We start from the raw sequence: 21,676 nt of genomic DNA, 5'->3' as shown, positions 1-21,676 counted from the left end.
AGGCCGGAGGGTGTAAGTGAGGGTACACCCTCCGGGGGGTGGCATGTTGAGGTGTGATTAAAATTGGAGGGATTAGTAGGGTAACTAGAGGTGGGAGTGCCGCCCCCCACGCCACTACATAGTGACACAGGTGGCGGCCCCCTCCACCCCCAGTCCCACCATCCAGCCCCCCAAGGGTTGGGTATGGGTGTGTGGTGCATATTGTGAATAGGCCAGACCAGCTGGGAGTGAGGTGAAGTGTACATGTAGGAGGACTGTCCGGTGCGAGCCGGGCCCGTCCGCGTGGCGGGCCACGCGAGATGGTAGATGGTGCAGACGGGCAAGCGGCACTGTGGGCCCCGGAGCAGCAAAGCCGGAGACCCCCCCCACGGCACCCCCCAGACTGCGACGGCCCCGCGGAGCACAGCGGCACCCCCCACCCCCGGGCGCAGTCAGGCACCAACCCCGTCCCCCGGTGCCCCAGGGAGCGACCCCCGCCGCACGCCGGCCCAGAGCGACGCCCCCCCGCCGCCAAGGGGAGCGGCCGAGCAGGGGGGAGGCCCGCGCCCGCACCAGGGCCAGCACAGGCCCACCCGGCGCCACGAAACAACACCCTCCACCGGAAGGCGGCCCCGGCCCCCCCGACGAAAGAGGACACCATCCACCGCCAAGCAGGGCCACCCCGCCAGCCACGGACCGGCAAGCCCGAGTACCGAAGCACCCCCAGCCCGGCGCCGCCATCCCACACCAACGGCGCCAGAAGAGCCCCCCCCCCCCCACGGAGGGGACCCCCGACGACCCACGCACCGGCACGAGACACCCCCCCCGACGCCAGCGCACCCCGGACGACAGCGGGCCCCAGGCCACCAGCCCCGCCCCACCCAAGGCTGCGCAGCGACGCCACGAGCCGCGGCCGGTCCCCGGGCAGATGACAGGAGAGCACGCCCCCGGACACCCAGACCACGGACCCACCCCCGGGACACCCCCGCCCCGGAATGGCGCCCACGGCGCCCGGTGCGCCCAGCCAGCAGACCAGCCAATCCCGACGCGGATCCACCAGGCCAAGAGCCACGCGCCGCGCCCCCGCACACCCACCCAACACGACCCCCGGGGAGGCCCCATAGCACCCCCCACCCCACACCCTCAGCTGTACTGGCCACACCGGAGGGGGGCCCCGCCCGGCCCGTCACGCAAGCGACATCCCTGGCGAAGGCGCGCCCCAGGGAGCCAAGCCGAGGACCCGCAAGGGCCGACGGATCAACCCACGGCCACACCCCGCCACCCAGCAACCCAGGAGGCAATCGCCGACCCCGGGCAGCAGCCACCCCCAAAGCCGCCCACACCCCGGATCCCCCCGGACCGGAGCCACGGACCCCACCACCCCAGGCCCCCCAACGGGACCACCCCCCAGCCAACCCATCCGGCACGGCACCGCCCGCCCCCCAGGCGGGAGCAACAGCCCCCCCACCAGCCCCCAGGCAAACGGGAGCCCCCCAAACCCAGCCCAACCGGATGGCGGGCGCAAGAGCAAAGGAGGAGGGGGGGGAGGACGAGACAGGGGGACAGGGAGCAAGGGGAAGGAGCGGCAGAGGAGCACGCAGGGCCCCAGCCCCAGAGGCCAACCAGATGCGCATGCAAGGGGCAACAGCGCCAAATCGAACAGCCCTGGGACCCTGTGAACACCCAGAAGGAATGCACACCCGCGCCGAGGCAGCCAGGCACCCCGGCAACCCTCCCCAGCCAACCCGGCCAGGACTACCCCAGAGGCCCAAGGGCGGCCCAGGCCTACAGTTGGACTAGTGCGTTAGTAAAAAGTGGTGCTGGCAGTCCCTTGCAGGCTAGATCATGAGGCTTTAAAAATTTAGATTTAATGCAATTAAAAAAGGAATCCAACGCTCCTCAAAGCACATTATTTTTTTTTGTTTTCTGAGAGCAGACATCTTTTCCATGGAGATAAATTCTGTGAGGAGATTTTGCCATTGGTTTATGTTTAAGGATTTTTTGTCTTTCCAATTTAGTAATATTGTTTTTTTTGCTATGGCTAGTGCCGCAAGGATTGATTGTGATCGGTTTGCGGGAAGTTGAAGCATTGTCAGGTCTCCTATCAGACAAAGATTTAGAGATAAAGGAATTCTGCAGTCCAAAATGGAGGACAGTTTTTCAGTAATTAGAATCCAAAAGTGTTGCACTGGGGAGCAAAGCCATAAGGCATGTAAATAGGAATCCGCTGTATTCTGGGTGCACTGAGAGCAGATGTCTGTTGGGGAGAAGCCCATTTTATGCATTTTCTGTTGGGTAATGTGGGATCTGTGGAGGACCTTGTATTGAATTAGCTGAAGATTTGTGTTTTTCGTCATCTTAAAGTATTACGACAAATTTCTGTCCAGAAATCAATGCTCGGGGTGATTGAGAGTTCGGCCTCCCACTTAGCGATTGGTAAGTAATTACAGTTGGTGATCGAGAGAGCTCTGTATATTTTTGAGAGTTTTTTTGATTTTGTTGAGATTTTTTTCATATATATAGCCAGTTCTGGAGGTTGTAAAGTAGTTAAGTCTAGTGGAGTAGTTTTCTTTATTGTTTCTGTTACTTGTAAGTACTGTAGAAAGTTACATTTATTTATACCGAAAGCTTGGGTTAGATTATTATATGTCCTAAGCTTGTCATTTTCAAAGAGGTCTTGGAGATGAGTGATTCCACTCTCTTCCCATATCTTCAAATAAAGTGGTGTTTTTTTATTTTTAAAGTCGGGGTTGTGCCAGATTGGAGACAGTATACTACTTTTTAATTGAACATTTGTGATGTCCAGGGCTTTCCACCATGCAGTCAGTGTGGAGGCAATTAGTGGGTTTTTAAAGCAGTTGTGATGTTTGAGGGTCGCAGTGATAAAAGGGAGATCAGAGAGTTTAATGTGTTTGCAGTCTAACTGTTCTATTTCTAACCAGGTGTTGTAGTAATCTTTTGGTTTTAGCCATTCTGTTAAATATAATATTTGGTTTGCTAAGTAATAATGCATGAAATTAGGGGCTTCTAAACCACCCTCGTCTTTGTTTTTTGAAGGGTTGAAAGGCTTATTTTAGGTTTTTTATTTCTAGCATAGAATTTTGTAGTTGCAGAGTCTAATCTTTGAAACCATTGTTTTGGTGGTTTTAGTGGTATCATTGAGAACAGGTAGTTTATTTTAGGTAAGATTTTCATTTTAACTGAGGCTATCCTGCCAAGTAGTGAGATGGGGAGATTGTTCCATCTCCGCAGATCTTCTGTGACTTTGTCCAACATCGGATCATGATTTAGTTTAATTAATTCATTTAAGTTTGGTGATATATTTAAGCCTAGATATCTAATTGTATTTGTGGTGGAGGGGTGTTGTGGATTTTGGTTTGCAGGATTCCATGAATTTTTTGTCAAAGGGAGGATTGATGATTTTGTCCAGTTAATGGAATAGTCTGATAATTTAGAGAAGCTGTTTATTAGATTAAATACTTCCTCCAAAGAGGATTGTGGTTCTTCCAAATAGAGTAAGATGTCATCCGCGTAAAGATTAATTTTGTGTTCTGAGATGGATGAGTGGATTCCTTTAATAACAGAGTTCTGACGTACAGATGCTGCGAGAGGTTCAACGAATATTGCAAAAAGCAAAGGTGAGAGTGGGCAGCCTTGTCTGGTTCCCCTCTGCAGTGTGAAGCTTTGGGATGTTATTTTGTTTGTGGTTACTGAAGCCTTAGGTTTATTGTACATGGTTTTTTCTTGAGGGGGGGGGGGGGGGGGGCGCTGTGCTCTGTGGGGCCGGCATGGTTTTTTCTTGGGGGGGCTGCGGGGTCTCCGGCTGTGCTGCTCGGCGCGTCCCCGGGGCCCCGGGTGCCGTGTGTCCGTCTGCGCCATCTACCCTCTCCGGTGGCCCGGGCCAGGCTCACACCAGACAAGCCTCCTACATGGATACTTAACTTCACTCCCAGCTGGTCTGGCTCTCTCACTTGGTGCACCACACACCCATACCCAACCCTTGGGGGGCTGGATGGTGGGGCTAGGGGTGGAGGGGGTCGCCACTTGTGCTACTAAGTAGTCAGGTGTTAAACTCCCAACTCAGTTTGCGCTACCAATCCCTTCAATTTTAATCACACCTTGGGGGTGTCTGGGGGGCTGCTCGGTCGTGGGGGGGGTGGGGGTGGGGGGGGTGCTGGGGCTTCTTGGCCCACGCTCTTTCTGCTGATCCCAAATACCTGTTTTAGGCATTACCACTCACTTCTTCCCTCTGTCCACAGACACCACCATTACACCTAAGCTTCACACTTGTCACCAGACTTGCTTGATTACACCACACAATAAGCACAATATGCACAACTACAACTTCACATCTCACTCTCACTTTAAAGTAATCAACTCTTCCCCACCCTTTCCATTTCCTACCTTGAGTCTCTCTTCCCTGTTCCCTTCCCCCTCACCTAGGTGTAACACTGCCCTCTCTTTTTATATCCTCCCTATAATAAAGTGTTTCTTACCCTTCCTTTGGGAGGGCTGGTGATGGTCACAATTATGCAATAAAATAAACTCATTTTATTTAATTGCAATAACAAAACATGCATTGCTGTCTTAACAAGGTAGCACTTATTGCAGTGTTGACCTTTGAGAGCATGGGCAGACAAACTATGATGACATTTTTAAGTGAAAAGAATCAACACTGCTCACCGTGTTGAACATCAGAGTTGAATGGCTCTATCTCTTACAGCTTTTGGCATTGAAGCTATGTTTTCTGACTAATAGCTTCCAGTCGGACCACTTGCTAAAACTGACTGACTTATCTCTCTATCCTGTTCTTTTCTCTTCAGATTTTTAACTCACCCAACCGGACGAGGCAGATGTCCTCCACCCCTGACTCTACTGGAGGTTTCTTCCTGCTGGTCATTGCTGTTTTGCATGTACATGACGTATCTTAGGTTGTATTTTAAATGTATTCCTCAATGTCATGCTCTAAACTGTGCTGCCCATATATTAGTAAAATCAACATGGGCTTGATCCAACCCTTGTACAACATGTACAGAGGAAGAATCATTTGTTTAGCCAAATGGACTCGTCTGCATGTTAGAAGTGCTCGTGTAAATATTAACTTGCTTACTAACCGCTGAATGTTTGCATTTTCCTTACTAAAAGATGTTTTTAGTCATGTTTGTATAGGCTTATTACATCTGCTGTGTATTTACCCTGCAGCAACTCCTCCCATCACCTTAAGAAATCCTTATTTGGGAGGAGAACATTACGACAACTGCATCTCCTATTTATTGATAATGAACACTAAGGGCGTACCGTCACCTCAATTATCCAATCAGATATCAGCTTTGAGACAGGGAAGGCGGGGGCTGTGTAGGAAATCCTAACGCCCATTGGCTTGTTGCTGGGTTTATGGGCGGGGCGTATAGACGGAAGTGTCTCCGGACTGGCCCAGCTGTCATCTAGAAGAGAGAGGAGACCATTTCCACCGGCTTTGCTTGGGAGTAGCAGAAACAGGAGGAAAAAAAACACTTTATTATGGCAACATTTATACGATAAGGGCATGACGGGGAAGTGAAGGTAGCTATGAGCCGACAAATACACTTATGCGTGCGGTTGTGAAAGGTTAAAGTCCGCAGAGAAAGGCTGCGTCGTGTAATTTGGCTATGCAAAAAAAAAAAAAAAAAAAAAAGATGAGCAGGATTGGTAGGCTGTGTGACATTGAACATACAGGACACGAAACAGACGAGGTCGTTTAAAGAGCCAACACACGGGGTTTTTAACTTGTCACGCCCGGGATCATTTCGCTGTAACTACCGCAGTCGTGTACGTTTCGTCAGCTGTCGAGCGACATGGATTCCGGTTGTTACTTTCTTTAGCTTCCTTTAACCCTGCGGTTATGGGCTCACAAGCTAGCCGAGCCACTATGGTCATATGAAACTAGCCTAGGCTGAGAGCGATTGCATCGGCGTTTTCCTGCCATTAAACGGTTGAGTGTGAGGGCTGTTTTTTGAACAAATCTAACGTGAGGTGTTACGGATGACTCTGTGTACTGTGTTGTCACATTAATGGGCTGTTTGACTAATTAGCTTTTTCGAATGGTGGCAAAGCAGCTGTTAGCTCGCTGCTAGCTGCGTAACGACCTTTAAGGAGCCTCACAGGTTCACAGTGATAGTGAAAGCTAGCTGTTTTTTCCCCGTGGCAAACCTTTTCTGCTGTAGTGTTATATTTCACCCAGGCCTCCTATGGCCTAGCGAGTCAATGATTTCATCTCATTGATTGCATCGCAAGACTCAGCATGGTGCAGACCTGGCGCAATCACTGCGTTTTCCCCCTTGCTTGTGTTGTTGTTGTTTATTTTTAACCTAAAATGTAACACTTTGCTCCCCCCCCTTTAATCTATATGCTCAATGATCATTTCAGGATAAAGAAGACGGTGAAGATCCAAAGTGAATTGGAGATTTACAGCTTGTCCTAAATGGGGGACTACGGGTTTGGAGTTCTGGTGAAGAATGGCAGTGGTAACAAATCTGCTTTCCCAGTAAGGATCCCTCCTCACCTTCCACCCCAGCATCAGCACGCCTCCAACCCCCCCAGCCCCCCCTCCTTCGTAAACAACACCTGCTCCTCCAATGGAGGCAGCGCTTGGCTGTTTCCTGCCGTAGCCCAGCACACTAACATGCAAGATGAGATTCTCGAGTCAGACAAGTCCAAGGCTTTGGACATCCAGGATATGCAGGAGAAGTCTCAGGTTCAGACTCAGGCACTGTCTCCAGGGCAACAAGAGGCTGGCGGAGGCTTAGGGGAGCTTAATGGAGCTTCTCCTGAAGATGGTGTGTTGGAAAAAGGTTCTTTAGAAAGCAGTGGTGGTAAGGAGAAGTTGAGGATGGAGTCCCCGGTCCTAAGTGGCTTTGACTATCAGGAAAGCCTGGGAATGGGTACAACCTGTGCCCAGTCCACCTCATCTTCATCATCACTGACTAGCTTCAATAACTGGTCCCCTGCTGTCCCATCCACCCAGTCTCCGGTTGTCGGGGAAGAAGTTGGTGGATTCTTTGGTCCCGGTGGCTCCAACGGACCACCACTGTTGTTTCAGAACTTCTCCCACCATGCTGGCCCTGGCTTTGGAGGAGGAGGCAGTTTCTCCCCTCAGATTGGACCAGTTTCACAGCACCATCCACCCACACCTCATCCCCAGCACTACCACCCTCATGGGCAAGGGGTTACTCAGCAGCACCGACGCTCTCCAGCTAGCCCTCACCCGCCCCAGCCATCCTTCCCCCCCCACCCCCATCGCACTGGGCCATTTACCCAGCTCCCCCACCTTGCTCCTGCACAGAGCAAACCCCCTTCACCCTGGGGTAACTACCAGAGCCCCTCAACTCCCACATCCACTGCCTGGAGCCCAGGTGGGTATGGTGGCTGGGGAGGCACACAGGGTCTTCGAGAGTACCGTCGGGGTGTTGGTGGAGGCATGACTGGCCTTAACTCCGTTTCACCACTGAAGAAGTCCTTTCCCAACAACCAGGTAAAGGCCACCATGGCAGTTATTCTGTGTTTCATTGTTGCAGACCTTTGCTTCCACTGATAAACATACTTGTTTGGCACTAAACTTTATCAATGCCATCTCCAGATTCCCTCACAGAAGTACACCAGAAACAGCTCTGGCATCAATCACAAGGGCTGGGTGGAGGACAGCATGAGCCGCAATGACAACATGTATCCTTTCCAGGTGGGTCTTGATTCATATATTTTCTATTTTAGCAAAAGAACACAGCCTACACATTAAGCTACAATGCATTTAGCTGACCAGATCAGTTGGTTAATGTAGGACTAATACAAGACAGTCCCATAGACCAGTGTTTCTCAAATGGGGGTATGCAATGGCACTACAGGGGGCCCTTGAGAGAGAGAGAGAGAAAGTGGAAAATTAAGAAACAAAATTATTAAAAATATGCAGTTTTATAATATTTAGTTTTAGATGAAAATTCTAATCATAATAATGATGATTAAAATTATTATTATTAGAACATGGAACTGAAAATATAAGGTCCAGTTTTGGTCCTGTACACAGGCTGGAGATGACCAAAAATGATAAACTCTATAGAAATGTGGCACTAAATACTGTTTCATTCCATTTATTCACAATTGGATTAATTAGAATGTGTGTTATCACTCATTCATTACATCATTATGCTCTATAGTTGTGTTTTTCATAGAATTCTGGGCAAAATGTTGTAGTCGGATAGAGGGGATACTTGGATTCAGAAATAAGAGAGGGGGTATTTTGGCCCAAAAAGTTTGAGAACCATTGCTATAGACAATCAAATAAATATTTTTCAGAATTGAATGGCTATTCCTCACCAAACTTAACATGTTTTTTTGGGGTTTTTTTTTTTTAGGCTGTGGAAGGGGTGAGGTTCTTGGTGGGCATTTTGAATTTATTGATTATTTAAAGGAAACCATGCACATTAATAAACAGATTTGCTTTAAATAATGAGCCAGATTTAGCCAAAAGAGGCTAGTTTTTATCTGGTGTCCCTGGCCATATTGTAAAAGGCAACCTAAAAATGTAAAAGGTATTAAAAACGGAGAGAATACAACATGACAAAAGAGAACAAGTATGACAAATATAACAATAATTACTGATAAAACAAAGCACTAAGCCAGGACTAAACGTCCACACAGTATATTACAATGGCATGCACCACAAAATATATATTCCAGCTCATTTTAATTGTAATTACCCTGATTAATGTCTGAAAAGACAAAAGTCACCCTTTTAATTGTAATTAGGTGACCAAATGCTTAAACTGTGCCGTTAGTTTGTTCTTAAAAAAGGTTTTTATGTGATTTCTTTTGGGAAATGCTGTTTATCTTCTGGAACACAAGTCAGTATGAAATGCATCAGTTAAGCCATTGGGCCTAACAATCCAGTCCTGCATTCATACGTCTGACATCTTATGTAGAGTGTAAAGGTGAACACTCATTTCTGCTCTAATCACATAGTTCTCCTCCTGCCCTGGTTTGGAAGCTCCCATGTCTCACTGCAGCTTTGCATGCTATTATTCAGTATGTGTCACTATCACATGATGCTAGTCACAAATCTTCAGAGGCTGCTGAATAAATTGAAGCATTTTTTGTGTTAGTTTTGCCCTATGAAAGTTTACGGCCACGAAAAAAGGATGCCTTGTTGCTGTCCTAAAGTTTCACATTTAATCAGTTGCTGTTACACAGTGAAAAGCAGCAGTCTGATTGCAGAGAGAGGTTGCTTTCTTCCTCATGCACATCGAGCTCCATTTTGTGTGTTTACAGCGGCTTCTACTGAAAGTCTCTATAGACAGTGTGTCGTGTTTTTGTTTATTAGAAACACAGTGAAGTATGTCAGGGAACCCACGGCTGCTAAAATGGTGACGTGGGAAGAAAGGAGGATAATTGTTGTCTTCGTCTCTTTCAGCAGGAGAGAACAAGGTCCTTTGATGGTTTCAGTATGCACTCTCTGGAGAACTCCCTGATTGACATTATGAGGGCTGAGCAGGATTCCTTAAAAGGTTGGTTCCCTCATTGACTATGGAGAGGATAGAATATTTAGCCTCCCTACGGACTGTTAGTAAGTGGAGTAGGTGATGCATGTTAAATAGCAACAAATAGAAACTGAGAATGATTGCAGTAAAGTTTATTTTGGATGTGACGCGCACAATAATTTGTTGATGTTTTTGTAGCACATTGTTGCTGTTCAAGCCCAGTTTGAGGTATATAGTACATCACCCAGGATCTAAAAGCAATGACAAAAACAAGCTCTGTAAACTCGAGTGATTTTTTTTTTTTGTTTATTTATTGCATTTTAGTAATTCCCCTGTTTCATCAACATATTGTGATGCAATTTATATAGTCACTGGATTTCAGAGATTCATTATTTATGGTATTTTAAACTGGGTTAGATGTCTTACATTGGTAATACAGGAACTAATAAACATGTATCAGCTCAGTGAATATTACTAGTATAATAAAACTAATGTTAGTTTTTTAAGCTTAGTTGTATTACCTCGGCTTGTTACTTTCAAAAACGAAAATGGTTTTCGGAAGTATGTTGGTTTGTGAGTGTTTGTGTCCACGATAACTTGTAAAGTTATGAACAGATTTTGATGACATTTTCAGGAAATGTTGATAATGGGTCAAGGAACAGCTGATTAAATTGTGGTGGTGTTTTGGCTACCAAAAGAAAATGTATAGATAAATATATATATCCCATTCATTTTCCCATCCACACTGAGGAACTTCTGTTAAACATTGTTTTAGAACACTAATGATGTCATCAACAGCGATGTCATCAGTGTACAATCGTGTACACAAACAGACACACACACTCACTAAACAGACTGATCAACATACTTCCGAAAACCGTTTTCGTTTTGGAACAATGGAGACGGACGGATCTGATCGGCCGTTTTCAAAAGTCTGCGCTAAACGAGCACAGGTTCATTTATTTGTTTTGTCTGTTAACAGGATTACATAATTTTCATTTTGTTGTAAATGTTTTACGAAAATAAAAAAATTTGGAATTGAAAAGTACTTATTGGATTTTAACCAAAGATAGACCTTTAGTTCAATGGAATGTATTAAATTGTGGTGGAATCCAGAAGAATGTTAAGAAAATCTTATATCTTGGTTCGTAATTGACCGATCTTCAAGAAAATAAACTTGAATATGTCTGTTTGGTTCCGAATTGGCACAGAATTTCATCAGGATCAGACCTGGATTGTGCGTTTGATCGCAATTTTTGGAAAAACATTCACATTGCGACCCACTGTGTCTTCAGTGATGGGGATGGAAATGTCTTACATTGAATGATGATGGTACCATGATAATTGTCATCATGTCCAGGATCACTGATCCACATAACTGCAGTTATCTGGCGAAAAATATATTTTGCAATCTTTAGTGCATGTGTAATGACTGTTTCAGTTGAAGTTTCCCCTTTCTTAGCTATCAAAAAACTGAATTGGGAAAGGAACAGAACCATTAAAAAAAAAAAATCTTACCTACTTTTAATGCAGCAGTATTTGTACACACTGTTCAGACACAATGTCCAGTCAAATGTTAGGGAGCTGCTACTATTGGCTTTGAAAACAATCCTGCTTTATTTTTTGTACGCGTTTATGAATGGCCCCCTTTAGAGAGGCTGCTCTGCTCATTTAACTACTGTTGGCTAGCATGTTAATGTGTCTTAATTTTAAAAAGTCACCTTTCTTGTTGCTATTTAATAGAGCAAAAACCTGTTTTAACATTTTTTAAATCTATATATTTGACACTTGTATGTGCATTTCATTTACATTTACATTTTCAAATATCAGCGACATATGAGGTCGCTTTGATCTTTGTGCTGATTTGTAAAGATACACAGTAGGAATTTTATTAACTGAGAAGTGTTTGTTTCTAGCATTAATAGGTTGTGAAACTGTTTCTAAAGTAAATGTTGGGCAGCTTTATTGCTTTGTGTTCTAAGGCCTCTCCTGTTCTTGTCATGTAGGACGTTACAGCTTCTCTCACCAGGGTGGAGACGGGTCTCTGCCTATGAATGGTATGTAAATGATCCGGATACAAATATGTAGTCCAGTGGCTGAGGTCAGGGCTTGGAATCAATTCCCACCCACTTTTCTATAGAAGTTCAGTAGATCTGTTCCTGTTAAAGGTACATTAGATAATGCGATATTTTAAAGTCAAAACTGAATTTAGGGACTGACTCACATGATATTGTTAAACATTGACATCGCAACTGGTAAATTCTTAAGGAATGGGAATTTATTGTTGTCTGGCTGGTTTTCAGAGACGACAAACGAGAAAACTTTTTACACAGAAGAAATGCTATGAAAGGCAAACAATGCAAAGGGTAAATTTGTTTCTAAGAACAATAGTTTTCTCGTGAACATAAAAAGATCCTGTTGTTGAGTTTCTAGTGTCTAGTGTTGCTCAAATCCTTTTCAGCTGGTGACCCAGGAAATTGATTTCAAGCCCGGTTGATGTTTGAAATTACATTTCTATTACATACAGTTGTCTGAAAATCCATTTGAAGACTATTTTGTCTTGTTCACACGCAGCGAGAACTTTTGGCAGGAGACGAGGTAAAACTTGTAATAGTTTTTTGGGCTTTTTTTCAATGGTTTTTTACAATCACCTTGTTGTTCTCCCTCTGTGTGTTTGCTTGATTTCATCAGTGTTATTGATTGTTCTGCCTGGAATGTTGTGAGGGCTTGAAACCATTTCCTCATTAGAGCTTTTTTTTTTAATACCACAAAGTCAAACATGAACTGCTTGGAATTTCTGGGTTGTAGGGATGTTACGATTACAGATCTTCTTGGTACAGTTATTTTCAGTGAAATGATTGCAATTTTATGATTATCACGATTATTCGTGCATTAATTAATTTCACACAACCATGGACCAGTAAAATCACATGAACACTTCTTATAGGTTTTGAATTTTAATTTGTTTTCATATTTGGACGCCTTCATAACAAAACAAGACAGAGTTGTTTGCATCCAGTGAAACTTGTTCATTGGTTTCCTACGTAATATGCTGTTTTAAATTTAAAATGTTCAATATCTTATGGAGCTGAAGTCGGACATCATTTCTAAATCCATCCATCCTCTAATTTCACCAATTTCTGCATGATGACAGGTTGCTTCCCTGGTTATATACACTTACAGCGTGATCAAACTCTGGCTTGACATTGTACATCGAAGGTAGTTGGACAACAGTCTGACCAGCGTAGACCGAAGTCTGAGATCCGTCATAGTTTTATTGAACGAGCTGGTGGTGCAGACGCGCTCACTGCCCTTCCATTATAAGGAGTGGAAGGTACAGATCAAATATTATGTAGGCTAAATAATGAAATGGAATGTATTAAGTCTTGAACTGATAAAATTGTAAATGGTGAACATATTAGAAATGCCGATAGTCAATCTTTTGGCGTACATGTATTGCTGCTGCCCCCCCCAGATAGGAGAATACACATAAGGCCAGATTTTACTGGGAATGCCCACATTTCAGGGCCGTTCCACCCAGGGTGCGTAACTAGGATGAAGGCGTGGAGGGGGAGAATAGCACATGGCTTTTCTGACTTACACACATGAGAGAATAGACTCTATTCTCTCATGTGTGTAAGTCAGAAAATAGAGCCAGGACTGAGGGCCTTTATAAGGTTACATGATATACTTATAGACACCTGTTGGAGCCTAATGTGTAATAATGACCCGAAATGGAACAAAACCCAAATTATTATAAAAGAAAATGTAATAAAAACCTAAAATGTAATAACTGTTCAGTAATGTAACAAGATTCTGAGTCCAAAATGTATTTTTTTTTTGCCTTTTTTATATATATATATATAAACTTTTTATATATATATATATATATATAAACGTGTTGGAACACACTGTGGTACCAGACCCTCATGAGCATCAGGTGAACAGTATTGTTCATGGATTCATTATTTCTTTTTCAACTCAAATTGCTTATTTGTTATATGCTTTTATTTCAGAGTGCAATGACAAAATAAACTGAATCATTTTTCAGTAAAAAACTGGAAAGTGTGGTGTTCTAAAACTTTTGACCGGTAGTGTGTGTGTATATATATATGTTCACTAGGGCTGTAGTCAACCAAGGAAATGGATGGTCGACCAAAAAAAACAAAACTGAGAATGAATGAACAGGTGCAGAGGGGGATGAGGAGAAAGAAAAAGAAAGACAAATATTTTGTTTTGGCTTTTTGTGGTGCTGATTTGCTTTTAAACACAGACCATTTATGATTTGAACCTTATTCAAGCTTTGACCAGAACTCGACAAGGCAAAAGTGAAACCTACAGGTCCGACAGACATTTGGTATTTATATCCGTGGCCCGACCTGAAACCGACAATTAAAACCTATTTTTTCCTCTTATTAATGACATTTTTACACTTGTTTTAGTGGTAAGCCTGCTCTTATTAACAGACATCTGCTAATATCAACATCAGATCAGCGCACAGGGAAACCAGCACGTCAAACACAGGGGCGCAGTGTGTGTTCCCCGCGGCGCCAGAGACGGCAGTGGATTTACTGTATTTACATAATCCACTTATCAAATATAAGGATAATCCATGTTCTTGTGCAGAAAAAGTTTTGATTCAACAGTGGACGTCTTATGTTGTTCCCTATCTGTTCTGAGGACAGTCCACAGCTGTTGCTGGACAAAGAATCATGTTTAGGCATTAAATAAATCATATGTAATTCTTATCACCTATATAACTGCATTGCTTTTTTTTTTCTTCTTTAAACCGTATTGAAACTGATTATTGCTGGTTGACCAATGAAAATCTTGGTCGACCACGACAGCATCGACCAATTAGTCCACTAAACGACCAAAGTTGGCAGCCCTAATGTTAACGCATACGCATTTGTGTCTGACACTACTCTCTACATTGATGCAATAAGCCCTTTAATCCATAAATCATTGACTCACTCTATGATGTAATACAATTATTACACTATAAGGGGAAAAATGTTTTGTCAGCCCCATAATATGATATTGATACATTTCGAGCTCAGCACTTTTGTTACATTATTGACCAGTAATTACATTTTAGGTTTTTTATTCCATTTTTTTAAAATTTGGGTCTTGTTCCATTTTGGGTTGTTATTACATATGAGGCCCTAACAAGGCCTTTCTACAGTGAAACTGAAACTGTTCGATGACTTCAAAGGATCGACTGCACACTGCATCATTAACAATTGCACACCAACAGCGATACTTCTACTGTCCTAAAGACGTGTTCGACTGTTTTACTTGCGCAGCATTACATGAATGCAGCTCAACTCGTCTTGTTGCACTGTATGTTGTCGAATCTGTGTCGCGCACAATTAATAGCAGGTGACAGTAACTATTTCCTGCAAATTAATTATGTTTGATAAACATTTACATCACTTCACCCAGTTCTTATTTTTAACCTTTACTTTGGCGTGCAACACTGAGTGGTTATTCAATTGGTGCTATAAAATTTGATTTACCGATGTTGTCTGATTTCACAGCCACTTTTTGAGCTGTATTTTACGTACAGGCTGGTCATGTTTGCGTGTCCAAAAATAATCCCTCATGGTTGACTTTAACCGTTAATTCGTAGAGAACTGGGACTGTAACACGCTTCCACCTGCAACTGCATGAAACACAAGGTGACATGTAACGTTGTTTTTTGTTCCAGGTGATTTGAATTGATTTATTACCAATATGGTTCTGGCATAAAATTTCCAGAAATTGACGGTATATGGGAAATGTTACAATTAATTAATCGTAAGGTTTAATAAAGCAATTAATCGTGGAAGCGGGTAATCGTGACATCCCTACTGGGTAGTTAATTTTTGTACTTTTGCATTTGATCAGTGTCCCTATTGTTGCCATTCCTCCTCTTTTACAATGTGGTAAAAATGCTTGTGAAGCTCATCCTGCTGATCCATCATGTAATCAGCATCTTCTCCTACAGGCCATTCTTCTCTGTTCCCCATGGAGGATGAACGCTCCTTTGGAGAGGACGAGTCAGGTGACCAGGGGCTTGCTGGCCTCGGGTCAGTCCACTGCTTCCCTCACCTCAATGGAGAACGTGTGGAACGATATTCCCGCAAAGTGTTTGTTGGAGGACTCCCCCCTGACATAGATGAAGGTAAAGAAGACTCCGTTAAGAGCAGTTTCTTCACTGCTTTTAACAAAGCTAAAAGTATTGAACATTTATCCCTCTGGGGCCGACAGACGTGCCGGCGCGTAGCGATCACATGATCGTTTTAAAGAGCCAATAGCGGCAAAGCGCAGCGTTCTTGGATTTCTGTTTCAACTCGTGTCGAAAGTGTTGATGCCAAACTACAAACCAGTTTTTAAAATCATGTCGATAGGCCAAAAGAAAGGGGAGTTATGAAGGAAAATGAGCGCATGTCAGTGCAGGCTCCGTGCAGGAAGAAGCTGCAGAGCGCTTCTAAAGCGAAAGTGCTGTGCAGCAAGAAAGAACAACGCTGAAACATCACATTATAGCTTTTTCCTATTGGTTGAGAAGAAGAATGCCATTGTCCAATCATAAAGTCCACTTACAGTATAGCGGGAGTTTTGTTTTTAAGTGACAGGTAAACAGAGACACACAGTGAGTTGAGAGATTTGAGACAATAACGATTATTACTGTGATTTTACTGTTTAGTTGGTGTGTAGTGAGTGAGATTAGAGTGTAGTGTAGTGTCTAGTATATTTTTTTTATTGATTTATATCATTACAGTGAGGCACAAATAATGTATTTCTCTGTATTTGTGATTCATACTTTTTTGTAAATAGTTCTACAAAATCACCCGACATTGCTTCTATTTCACTGTAAATAGCTCTATATAACTTTTTTTTTATTAATCTGTATATACATTTTTGAAATATATCATTTAGATTTGCTGTACAAGCAATAAAAATGATTCGTTAAAAATGTTTGTGACTTTTATAGTTAAAAAACCCAACATTTTTCCCACTGGAGTTTGAGTTTTTATAGTGGTTTTAGATCCACTGTGTTAATACAGTATGCCATATTAAAGAAAATACTTCAGTCACATTTGGGAGGTTGTCCTGAAAAAAATGATACCAAACAAGGAAGGTTTATGGATTTTCTTATATGAAATATAAAGGTAAAATCAAAAAACGCCTCAGGCCCAAGAGGGTTAATGAGGATTAAACTTTGCTATATTTTAATTTCCTTAAAGGGATACTCAATGGAAATGGTGTACGGCTCAACTGAAATACTATTAAAGACTATGTAAACTTTACTAGTAGGAATGAGAGGGCATTTTGAGGTTAAGTTTGAGGTGACAGATGCAGTAACTGCTTGTTTTAGATCATGACTTCTGCCAAGGAGCATTATTTTATTCATTTGTTTGTTTAACTGAGAACAGTAACTGAAAAAGTAAAGGAACATTTTGATCTGAAGTGGGATAAGGACGCAGAAATTTGATTTTGGGTATAATCAAGAGCAAAGTACTGATTCCGGTACAGTTTGAAAAATTAAAAGAATTCACATCTTAATTTGTAATCGACCAATCTTTATGAAAATGTAATATAGTTATATCAGAGTGGGTCTTCACTTACCCCACTGTTTTCACCCAAATTGGATTAGTATTGTGCATTTTATCGCAATTTTTCAAAAACAAATTGGGGCTGCACATACATTTGGACCTACTGTATCATTATTTATGGGGATAGAAGTTTCTTTACAGCCTTTAAAGTGTGGATGATTATGGATCAGGATCACTGACCAAGTTGAATGCCAATATTTGGTGCTTGGCAGAGGTTTGCGTCCTCTGAATGTTCTTGTTTACTGAAGAAGAAATTTCTCCTTTTTGTTTGAAGAATCATTTCAAAGATCTTCTAGGGTAGGTGTGTGTGCACTAGTTTATTCTTCCAGGTATAAATGATATACAAAGTATGGAAAGCACTGGCAATAAGTGACTGATATCAGTCCCTGAAGGATCTTTACTGGAAATTTTGTTGTTTTGTGACTCATTTTAATTTAATTTATTGAAATGACTTATGTGATATACACATGAAAACTGAGCCCTGCAAATGTGTGGTTTTAGTTATTGTGTAGTTTTTGGAAGGGCAAATATGTTTAGAACTCAGTTAGTTTATAATGTAATGTCATTTATTTTACACAATGATTCTTGTTCATTTTTACCTCCTGCGTCAGGAAGAATTGGATTTTCTGAAGGGCCAGATCTGGCTTTAGGGCCTTGAGTTTGACACTTTATTTGGAAATCTCATTTAAGGGTCCATCTATATAGTTTTTTTTTTTTAGAGCCAGTACTAATTATTAGTAATCAAGGAAACCGATATTTGTTTGCTGTAAAAATTGAAATTTTGGAGTCAAAATTTAGAATAACAACCCTGGGATCAGACTGAATAGAGTCTACTGTTTGTTTTTGTCCACTGATCTAAGAAAAAAAGACCTTGAACTAAGAGTTGTGATTTCATACATAGAGATACAGCTGTATCAGAGCCAAAGGAGCTCCCTTTAAAATAAACTTATTTTATCGGCTATAGATGGAAAAAATGTCAGATACTGATTATTATCAAAATGCCGAATAATGCCCGATATTATCAGCCGTGCCGATTATTGGTTGATCCTTAATTACATTTTCTGCTGTATATATTTTCAAATCAGACAATTTTCCAGGATTATACCACAGAATAACATTGATGGTTTGCAGACTTGACTGACTTGACTTAATTTTTTCTCTTTTTCAGATGAAATCACTGCCAGTTTCCGTCGATTTGGCCATTTGTTTGTTGACTGGCCACACAAAGCAGAGAGCAAGTCCTATTTCCCACCTAAAGGTGAGTTATACTCATGAAGGATCATTATTGTGCTAGTATATCTTGGTGATCTATGTGTGTGTGTATGTGTTTCCACTAATGGTTCTCAATGTGCAACATTTCCAGGATATGCATTCCTGCTATTTCAAGACGAGAGCTCTGTTCAGGCCCTGATTGATGCCTGCATTCAGGAAGATGGCAAACTATACCTGTGCGTCTCCAGCCCGACCATCAAAGACAAACCCGTGAGTGTGTGTGTTTGTGTGTGTGTGTGTTGGCTCCCTTTTTGCTTCACAGTTGCACAATTGTTACTAAATGAGTTTTTGGCTTGGTTTTGACGATTGTTGTAGGTTCAGATCCGGCCCTGGAATTTAAACGACAGTGACTTTGTAATGGATGGCTCTCAGCCTCTGGACCCGAGGAAGACCATATTTGTTGGAGGGGTCCCTCGTCCCCTACGTGCAGGTACAATTGTCAGAAAATGCACTCCAGTGTGTAGTTGAAGCTTCTCTGAGGATCATAACTTGTATTGTGTATTATCTAATTTTTTTTTAAGTGGAGCTTGCCATGATAATGGATCGCCTGTACGGGGGAGTGTGCTATGCTGGGATAGACACGGACCCCGAGCTCAAGTATCCCAAAGGGGCGGGGCGTGTGGCCTTCTCCAATCAGCAAAGCTACATTGCAGCCATTAGTGCCCGATTTGTTCAACTACAGCACGGGGAGATTGATAAACGGGTGAGATGGTCTGATGCAGACATGGGCAACTGGCGCCCGGGAGCCACATCCAGCCCTCGGTTTAATTTTGTGTGACCCCAAAACCTAAGGCACAAAATTACTCCCAAAAACACACAAAATGACAGAAAAATACATGAAAGAACAGCAGAAATGTACAAAAGCTCCACAAAATTACTTGAAAAATTTGCAAGACAAACTACAAAAATGCACAAATTTAACTGAACAATGTATAAAGCTACCACAAAAATACACAGATTGCAAACTATACAAGACGACAAACAAAAAAAATACACAAAATGAGTGAATAATATTCAAAGTGACAACAAAAAATGACAAAATTACTTTAAAAATACACAAAATAAGATATGAATATACAAAATGAAAACACAAACCCTTTGTTGTTTCCTGTGTTAATGTTCTGATTGGTCATTATTCTCACCCATCTCTGGTATAATGTCTCATATTTATAATTAGACCTCCAAACAAGAAGAGTGCACCTGCATTAAATATTTATGTAGGACTTTCTTAACATGCTGGAGTTTTATTAGAAGCTCTGCGCTGTTTGTGTTCCTCAGGTGGAAGTGAAGCCATATGTCCTGGATGACCAGCTGTGTGATGAGTGCCAGGGCACTCGCTGCGGAGGGAAGTTTGCCCCTTTCTTCTGCGCCAACGTGACCTGTCTGCAGTACTACTGTGAATACTGCTGGGCAGCCATCCACTCCCGGGCCGGCCGCGAGTTCCACAAGCCGCTGGTGAAGGAGGGCGGAGACCGACCCCGGCACATCTCCTTTCGCTGGAACTGAGGCGAGAGGGCGACTGAGGGTTAAGGTGTAAATTCTGGGGAGGGAGTCGGTAAGATGGGACATTGGGGATGGGGGTAAGGGCATGATGAGAAAATAAATGCACTTTTCTTTTAAGTTGGAGACAGGAAAAAAAAAGAACTTAAGTTATTTTTTATTTTTTTAAATAATTGGACCTTCTAAAAGAAGTAAATGTAAAGAAGAGTGAAACCCCATTTCTGTTTGGACTTTAAGTGTGCATGAGCATTTAAATGCATCAGATTTGAACTGAGATGTTCTTTGGTTTTGTTCTACTGTATTTTCTTTTGTGTTGGCTGGCAAAGCTGCTTATATTTGTTGTTGAGAGTAACATACGATTTAAGTGAGGTTCATCATCCTAAATCAATATACTAACTATGGAAGTTGAGTTGATAAAGGGTGCATTTTCTTACTTTTTTGCTCGCAGGATTTAGAGAACAATTGAACCGTTTACCAAAGGTTGAGTGCAAAATAATCAGGTTGAACAGAGGAGGACCTTGTTTCAGAAAAGATGGAGGATTGAGAGTTTCACGCAGCAAAGTATATTGAATCAGGCCATGTCACAAGACAACATCTCCCCTTGGTTTAGTGCACACTTTGATTGTTGGTGGTGGTTTTTAGGTAACGGTTTAAATGTCAACGGGCAAACCAAAGATTGTCCTAAACGCGTCTTCAAAAACATTGATGATCTGAGGGTTTTTAGGATGTGTCCTCTTGTTGAACTACAGAGGAAAAGGCTGGACTTTTGGTTGGTGGGCGTCAGTCAGCTGATAAAGACCCAGCCCTCTGGGCTCAGGTATTGGCAGTAGTATTTACTCTATATTGTCAGGGATATTAGCACTGGAAGCTAACATACTAATGTAGTACAAACTAATGGGAATGCACAGTCCAGTCTCCCTGAGCTGTCCTCCACTGCACGCTCTACCGTGACTGGAGCTTCTATCACACATGTTGTGGTTTGATCTGGTAGTAGCTAGAATTTGCTGTCACAGAGATAAAGATATTATTTTATACATGGCCTGCTGATTTTTGTACAGTGTTTTATAGCTGATTATTTTGTCATGAACATATATACATTTATTATGCACTACTTTTCTAAATATTTTTTTCAATAGTCATTTTAGGCACATTTTTCACAGATGGGAGAACTCCTTTTGCAATACCTCATTTTTTTCACTTGGTGAAAAATAATTTTGTACCTTTGTTACTAAGAGATCTGCATTTATGGTGAACCTAATTTAAAAGAAGAATGATAATATAATTTTCAATTAGCTTTTATATATATTTAAGTGCTGGTAAATCTGAAATTTGTCTGGTGCGTTGATGTGACTCTGTCAAAGAAGAAAAAATAAAACAGGCTTAAAGCTTGTCAAATATGGATTCTCCTGTTCTAAAAAAAAAAAAAAAAAAAAAAACCCAACATAATTCCAGGATCTTATGGCATGGCAAGACCTTTCTTAACTGATTTTGATAGTCTTGACTACATAACCTGATCTTTCACTCTTAGGTGTGGTGAATACATAGTACTGTTAAGGGTAAATGTCTTGGCTTTGGTCAATGTGAAATCTTCCCTTCTATCACCAGAGTGGATATCAGTTTCAGTCTGAATATTTAGATTCTTTTTCCTGAACTGCCTGTACCTTCTTATTCTTGGCATGCATCCGCGATAACATGGCTAGTGTTAATGCAGGACCTATTGTAATGCACTAGATCTCCTTTTGTCTTTTTACCTTTGTTTTTTTTCTTTTTTCTTTTTTTCTGTACGTCTTTGAGATTGCCTCTCTTGTAGCCTCTCTTTAC

The 21,676-nt window shown here is 42.3% G+C and overlaps 1 protein-coding gene across 7 annotated transcripts; it reads left to right on the top strand.

Annotated features, from left to right (window-relative positions):
- The first annotated feature begins 5,387 nt into the window (after nucleotides 1-5,387).
- On the top strand, nucleotides 5,388-21,291 carry LOC114470870 (cytoplasmic polyadenylation element-binding protein 4-like). 7 transcript variants are annotated; one of them, XM_028459229.1, is made up of 12 exons: nucleotides 5,388-5,541; nucleotides 6,385-7,489; nucleotides 7,595-7,693; nucleotides 9,422-9,512; nucleotides 11,492-11,542; nucleotides 12,060-12,083; nucleotides 15,475-15,651; nucleotides 18,252-18,341; nucleotides 18,447-18,565; nucleotides 18,671-18,785; nucleotides 18,877-19,058; nucleotides 19,634-21,291. In XM_028459229.1, the coding sequence occupies exons 2-12, from the start codon at nucleotides 6,440-6,442 to the stop codon at nucleotides 19,859-19,861; spliced, it is 2,226 nt and encodes a 741-aa protein (XP_028315030.1). In that variant the 5' UTR covers nucleotides 5,388-5,541; nucleotides 6,385-6,439; the 3' UTR covers nucleotides 19,862-21,291. The 7 variants fall into 7 exon arrangements, with proteins under 7 accessions (XP_028315030.1, XP_028315028.1, XP_028315033.1 ...); XM_028459227.1 differs by having other exon boundaries at nucleotides 9,419-9,512; XM_028459228.1 differs by lacking the exon at nucleotides 5,388-5,541 and adding an exon at nucleotides 5,556-5,787 and having other exon boundaries at nucleotides 9,419-9,512.
- Nucleotides 21,292-21,676: the final 385 nt, after the last annotated feature.

This window comes from Gouania willdenowi, chromosome 10 (genome assembly GCF_900634775.1).
Source record: "Gouania willdenowi chromosome 10, fGouWil2.1, whole genome shotgun sequence".
Taxonomy (NCBI): domain Eukaryota; kingdom Metazoa; phylum Chordata; class Actinopteri; order Blenniiformes; family Gobiesocidae; genus Gouania; species Gouania willdenowi.
The sequence above is the reverse complement of the archived record's forward strand: the minus strand, read 5'-3'. Positions and strand labels throughout refer to the sequence as shown.